At 30.4% G+C, this 7,368-nt stretch overlaps 1 protein-coding gene across 1 annotated transcript in view; it reads left to right on the top strand.

Annotated features, from left to right (window-relative positions):
* Positions 1-124: 124 nt before the first annotated feature.
* The window catches only part of LOC111704369 (uncharacterized), a gene marked incomplete at its 3' end in the record, with an annotated part of 9,396 nt that continues 2,152 nt past the window's right edge, over positions 125-7,368 (top strand). Inside the window, exons 1-9 of the mRNA XM_023476595.1 lie at positions 125-196; positions 1,386-1,443; positions 3,438-3,520; positions 4,413-4,537; positions 4,751-4,826; positions 5,112-5,218; positions 5,844-5,937; positions 6,369-6,423; positions 7,123-7,220. Of these exons, the coding sequence (XP_023332363.1) occupies positions 155-196; positions 1,386-1,443; positions 3,438-3,520; positions 4,413-4,537; positions 4,751-4,826; positions 5,112-5,218; positions 5,844-5,937; positions 6,369-6,423; positions 7,123-7,220 (738 nt within the window). The remainder of the gene's footprint in view (positions 197-1,385; positions 1,444-3,437; positions 3,521-4,412; positions 4,538-4,750; positions 4,827-5,111; positions 5,219-5,843; positions 5,938-6,368; positions 6,424-7,122; positions 7,221-7,368) is intronic.

Consider the following 7,368-nt stretch of genomic DNA (forward strand, 5'->3'; position numbering starts at 1 on the left):
TCTGTATCTGTATCTGTATCATTAATATTATCATTGTTATCATTATTATTATTATTATTTTTATTATTACAATCATTATCTTTACAATGATCATTATCATTATAACTGCTATCATTATTATTATTCCAGTGATGTATCTAAGTGTGATGTCATAATGGGATTCCTGGTGAAATCCAATATTCCTAGGAAAGCACAGGTTAATGTTTTTTTCAATTTTTTTATTTATTTATTAGTGCGTAGGATCTATTCCATTTTGAGGCGGATTCGGTCTCGGATCTAGCTCTCATAATTATATCTTAAAGTTTCATCAATTTCCTGATTTTCTAATTGAGATATCAAGGGGATTTTAACAACCTTGCATCAAACTTTCGTAGTTAAAATTTGAAATTTTTTTGTGTGGTTTTTTAATTTTTTGTTGTTGATATTTTGATAAATTCGGATTCGGTTCCATATTGATCAAATTATCAAATTATCAAATTCTGGGAAGAAAGAAAAAAAAGAAGATTATATACGATAAACCTTTAATGAGTTCTGAGTACAATTTGATTCTATTTTAATTATTTAATCCAAACCTCCATATCCCTCGGTAAAAATAAATTACACAAAAGTCGGGTAAAAAATGATGAATTCATAAATAATCAAAATAAGGTTCTCCCTGCATTTATAAAAAATATTCTATAAAACGATATTTCAAATGCAAAGGAATTGAGTCTAAGTCACAAACTCTGATTTTCTAATTCCTATATCTTTGCAGTCCAATGTTGCAGTCATTTGACATTTCAAACTAGGACTTCTGTTAGATCAAATAATATAAGTTTGAAATATCAAAGGTTTACAACATAGGGTTCAAAAGATATAAGGATTAGAAAATCAGAATTTGTGGCAAGGACTCAATTTCTTTAATGAAATAGTTTTTTTTACTTTACAATTAATGTCAATCTTTGTAGGTGTTAATTATAAAAAATTATTAAAGACGACTACAAAAATTATAAAGGACGACTACAAAAATTTTTAAAGACGACTACAAAAATTATAAAAGACGATTACAAAAATTATAAAAGTAGACTACAAAAATTTTAAAAAACGACTACAAAAATTATATAAGACGACTACAAAAATTTTAAAAGACGACTACAAAAATTATAAAAGACGACTACAAAAATTTTAAAAGACGACTACAAAAATTATAAAAGACGACTACAAAAATTTTAAAAGACGACTACAAAAATTATAAAAGACGACTACAAAAATTTTAAAAGACGACTACAAAATTGTTAAAAGACGACTACAAAAATTTTAAAAGACGACTACAAAAATTTTAAAAGACGACTACACAAATTTTAAAAGACGACTACAAAAATCCCCAAATTTTTTTTTATTGGCAGGGAAGGGGAAATCTGTTTGGTCAACAATACTATCAACCTCTTCATAAAACCTTTCTAGGTAATTAATCTTCTGTAATTTCTAGGTAATTAATCTTCTGTAATTTCTAGGTAATTAATCTTCTGTAATATCTAGGTAATTAATCTTCTGTAATTTCTAGGTAATTAATCTTCTGTAATTTCTAGGTAATTAATCTTCTGTAATTTCTAGGTAATTAATCTTCTGTAATTCTATTATCTTATAAATCACTTTGTATGTAGACACGTTTTATGTTAGAAATAGAAAGTTAAAAAACAAAAAAAATTTAAAATTTATGACATTTACAATTAACGATAGATAATACAGTTTAATTTTATATTCGAATTATTTTTTAAATATACAACATACTGAAAAAAAACATCAAATAGTGTCTATAGAGAGGTACCATACCTTTCCGCTCGAATTTTGAACGAAAAATCGACTTTTTCTCCGGCCACAGTTGTCTTTGAAAAGTAAGACTATACCAATCAACAGCAAATAGGCTGTTTAGTTTACCCTGAAATTACCCAAATAAGTGAACGGTCCCTTTAAGTGTGAAATATAATTTATGTAAGAGAGCAGAATACACAAGATGATTGAAGAACCCTTATATTTCATTTGGATATAATAAACAGAAGTAAAAAATTCTTTAATGAAAAGATATTAAAATTTGAATTTCCCTGTAAAGATGGATCTGGATTTGACAAATCAGTAAAGATAAAACTCATAGATAAATAAATAAACATAGATAGCTTATGTACGCAAAATCACCAAGAATTGTACAGTCCGCGAACTCATACTTCTAGGGGTCAAAGTGTAATTTAATGATAAGCGGGGTGGTTTGGTGTTTTAATGGATTTCATAGAATAAGTGTAAAATAACTCCGGGAATGGAACTATTTGAACAACAATATTTCAATGAAGAAGGACATTTGAAGGACTATACTAACTTAAATTTCTCTCTACAGAACTCATGTACTTCACAAGTACTCAATGACATAAGAACAGCCAATGTTCACAACCGACCTAGTTAATCTATATAATAGAAATATCTTTAAAACATCTCTGTACATTTATATCTTTCAAAATGAAAAATGTCGTCTTATGCGCAATCTATCTTTATCTATGATAAAACTCCAAGCTATTGTGTTCTATAAGTTATCACCCGGGCAAGGTGATTCAGAATCAGGCATAGGGAATAGAATATATATAAGAAGGGAATTTAAAGAATCTATCGGTATGAATTTTTTCAGTCCCTTTCAGCCTGAAAAAAACAGTACAACAAAATGGCCGTTTTACACTTTTTTCTAGTAAATTCCCCTCTAATATATATTCTATTCTCTATGGAATCAGGTTTTAATTGTTAGAGTGGATTCGAAAGAGAAATATCACTGCAGTAAATTTTCAATTTCTCATAATAACATTTTCTTAAAATCTGAGATAATTCCTTCAACCATATTCCTGAAAACTGCTGAGATATCAAACAGATTTAACTCGTTGGTTCTTATCTCAGTAAAATGTGACTTTCGGTCACAATTTACCAATTAAACATACAGAGTGAGTCAAAAAAAAAGTGTGATTTGCGGCGCCTGGTACAAAATTGTACCTTATCTGTGAAACTCTCTTGTTACCCTGTACATTTTTCAAATTTTTCTTTTTTTCTTTTTTTCGGCAGATGCGTTTGAGAAAAAATTCTAAATAGACAACTCTGGCAAGTTTAAAGATTGTTTTATTATAGACAAAAAAAAGATTTAAATAATTATGCAGAAACCGAACGCAGCCCTTTGCATTCATTTTTCGAAAATATTCTTAATTACAGTGAAACCCATAAGACTTTGGAATAGGAAGAGAACTGTAATAATCCAGTTAACTTGTAGTGCACACAGACCTATTTAACTTGATAAATAGAATTTCTAACTACTGTTATCTATTACATAACATTGCTTAAATATAGTTCTCCTATTTCACAGTTTTATGGATGTTTATTGTTTAATAAAGAATTTTTTTTCTTAAAATAACTGTTTTATATTATACTAGAGTTTGTTGCTGGTTTCTACCTACTTTGCTTGGTTCGGGATCAAGATATAGATAAACTAGAAGAAGAACTAGAACTACTATCGGTAGGTTTACAGGATATAGATACGGTAGGTTTACAGGATATAGATAAACTAGAAGAACTAGAACTACTATATGTAGGTTTACAGGATATAGATAAACTAGAAGAAGAACTAGAACTACTATCGGTAGGTTTACAGGATATAGATAAATAGAAGAAGAACTAGAACTACTATATGTAGGTTTGCAGGATATAGATAAATAGAAGAAGAACTATAACTATTATATGTAGGTTTACAGGAATTTTCAAATCTCAATTTTTCAAAAATTTGGTTTAAATGAGGATTTGAATCTAAAAATGTCTTATCAAAAATCAATAAGCTCTAATACAAAGTTAACTACAAAGAATGGTTTCTTAATGACAACATCATTTCTAAGAAGAAAATATATGGAGGTATGAAGGCAAAAAAATAACAAGTTTTCTTCCGCGAATCCATGAATATAACAAAAACAGTTAATTAAATTTTTGAAAGTTTTATCTTTGTGGGTTACCGATGAACCATGTTCACTGTACATCTTTCTCACAGACTACACAGACTGCTTGTCTCCTTTCACAGGGGGGGGGGGGGGGGGCTAAGTTGACCCGGCACGACATGCTACGTTTTTACGATAGGTTTTTAGAGTGCTATCTCACGACCACTTGTTGAATATAATACTCATTCAGAGGTTAAGTTTTACAACTTTTAAAGAAATACTCCAATTTTAAACATGAAACATAATATTAATGAATTCAGTCTTTTTTTTTGAAGATTTTGTGTTTCGTATCCTTAAATATCCCTGAATATAGATGTTTGCTGATTGGTCGTGTACACAATAGAGCACGCTGTGGAAAATATCGCATATTTTAGCTGATAATCGATCTTTGTAACTCTTTTATCTCTGCTCTTTCTGTTTCAGGGAATGGAGTACACATCAATGGAGCAGCTGTTGTTGTACAGTGTTGAGATGTTGGGTAATCAGGCGCATTTTATCCTAGGCAGGCTGGGTTGTATTACGCATCTCAAGGAAACGACCATCTTAGGGTAAGTACAAATGTCGTCGTTGCTAGAATTATAAAATTTATAATTTATCTAATTATCTGTATCTGTATCTGTAACTGTACCTGTACCTGTTGTAACTGTATCTGTATCTGTATCTGTATCTGTATCTGTATCTGTATCTGTATCTGTATCTGTATCTGTATCTGTACCTGTACCTGTACCTGTACCTGTATCTGTATCTGTATCTGTATTCAGATTATTGAGTGCCGCTGGTTTCACAGATGAGAATGTAAAGGCTCTGACCTCCTTTCTCAATCTAGAAAATATTACGGTAAATTTAGGATAAATAATGAATATTAAATGCATGTATTTGCATATAAATATATATAAAGAAAAAATATATATAAAGAAAAAAGTTCGTCTGGACCAAAATGAGTCCAAAACTAAAGAATGCGCAAGTTTTAAGTTATAGTTTAAAGTTCTATAAAATAATGAATTCGGGGTTAAACTAAATTTAATTTATTTGAATTTTCTTTCCAAATGCGAATTTGTTTCCAAAATGTTTTTCAAATTCCGCGGGCAACGCCGGGCACTTCGGTTAACATATATTATGTAGGTAAACTGCAGCTTGAGGGAGCTGGACTCCTGGACGTATATCTGTACCCAGTCCTCAATTATACAGTCCCTCAAGGTCCACTGGGAACCTAAGATGCTCTCCTTCAGGAACAATAATCAGAATTATCAAATAATTTTACAATTGACATTTTTTACATTCTTTTCTACTTTTCTTATTTTTCCGGGTTTGTCCCGCTTTTTTACTTTCTTTTCTGTGTATACACAATACACATATAAACCCTAATTTATTTTAAAAGGTTCATAATGAAGGATTAGACGCACATTATAATGCACGTACCTATACAGTGATAACCAGAAAACAATGGAAGAAGAAGACGACTTTATATAGTGCAATAGGTCTGTTTACACTACTCAAATGTCGTCTTCCTATTCCAGAGTTTTCTGATTATCAGTGTAGATGATTTGCCTAATCCTAAAAATTCTGTATCGTATTTTTAATAACAACCATTTAAATAAAACAATGGGTGTAATTTGTTCGCGAAAAATGAATTAGGAATTTCACAGATTTCTCTGGCGGCATAATAATCATCCTTCAAAGTACACCATTTAAAAACAAATTGTGATATGTAAACTACATTATTATTACAGACACATTGGATAGAAGTAAAAGAAGTGGCGATCAAATCTGAAATTGATAAGGATTTAACCTCTAACCCCATTTAGATTTTCGCGAACACTTCCTTTAAAGTGTGTGATATTGACTTGTTTCTAGTGATCCTAAAGTCTCCAAGTTCTTCCAAGAACTAGAGAAGAAGAACAAGAGTATACAATGTGTAGAGCTTTCCATCTTTCATGGAACTATGAAGGCAGGATAACATCCCATGGAGTAAATTCTTTAAAAAATGTGAAAATATAAAATCTGGAGAAAAAAAATCATTAAGAATAAACTGAAAAAATGCAAAGAAATTAAGTCTTTGCCACAATTTTATAATCCGTATATTTTTGAAACCCAATGTCGTAGACCTTATATTTTTCAAGCGATGAATTCTGTTGGATCAAATAATCTAAGTTTTAAATATCAAAGATTTACACCATTAGGTTGCAAAGATATAGAAGTTAGAAAAATTTAAGTTTGTGGCAAAGTCCTAATTCCTTCCTGAAATTTTAGATGAAAATTTATGAAAGTACGTTTATGTCACTTTTTCATAAGATTTTATATCAATTAGTTCAACTTCAAACATCCTCAATTGTATGAATAATTCTAAAATAAACTCCTTGTGATGTAATGGTAAATTAGGAGCATGCCAATGTCCTGTTCAAAGATCAGAAAGATCATTTTATTAAAGAGCTAGGTAAGAAAAACAAAACAAAAATATTAAAAAATCAATTTTGGAATTGGAATTGGAAATAATAAACAATAATTGTTTAATCTGTAGGGTTACATTTGTTTATGTTTGATGTAGTGAAAACCAAAATAAACCGTCAGTGAACTTGTAATTTGTAATAGATGTACATATTTCTGAAAATGAGCACACTGGCCATTATTACAGAAATGTATATTACAAATATAATCGACACCCTTCCTAACATTTCTAATAAAAGACCTGAATAATTGTACTAAACCAATGAACAATCAATTTAAGAGTTATTATATACAGGGCTACCCCCAAAAGATTATACTTTGATGACGACCTTAAACTCTATTAAATATGATTGAGGCAAAGAATGAATAAGTTTACCATAAATGTTAGATAAATGACTGATAAATGACTGAGTAAATTCCGTAAAGTTGACACTTCAGTCTCATATTTAGAAGGCAACCCTGTATTAAAAGGTCAGTAAGCGTAATGTCAACTAACCCTCCATGCAAGGATAGCACTGCACTGCCCGATTCACTGTCCTTGAAACCTTTATCTGTTGAACTATGTGGAAGATATTGTTGTTTTTCTAGGTTTAAAAGTTGTTGAATTCTGATAATTTTCATATGTAACTTGATCAGACAAAGCTTGCATGGAGGGTCACGTTAAATAACGATTTAATATTGTTTTCAGCTTCATTTACCAACCTGCTCCGATCAATGATGTGTAAGAAGAACCTGAAATATTTGAAGGTTGACCTTCAGGTCATACAGCCGGATACATGTCTCCAGGTAAATATTTGAAGGTTGATATACAGGTCATACAGCCGGATACACGTCTCCAGGTAAATATTTGAAGGTTGACCTTCAGGTCATACAGCCGGATACAGTCTCCAGGTAAATATTTGAATGTTGATATACAGGTCATACAGCCGGATAC

The sequence above is a fragment of the Eurytemora carolleeae genome, unplaced genomic scaffold (assembly GCF_000591075.1).
Source record: "Eurytemora carolleeae unplaced genomic scaffold, Eaff_2.0 scaffold127, whole genome shotgun sequence".
In the NCBI taxonomy this organism is placed as follows: Eukaryota; Metazoa; Arthropoda; class Copepoda; order Calanoida; family Temoridae; genus Eurytemora; species Eurytemora carolleeae.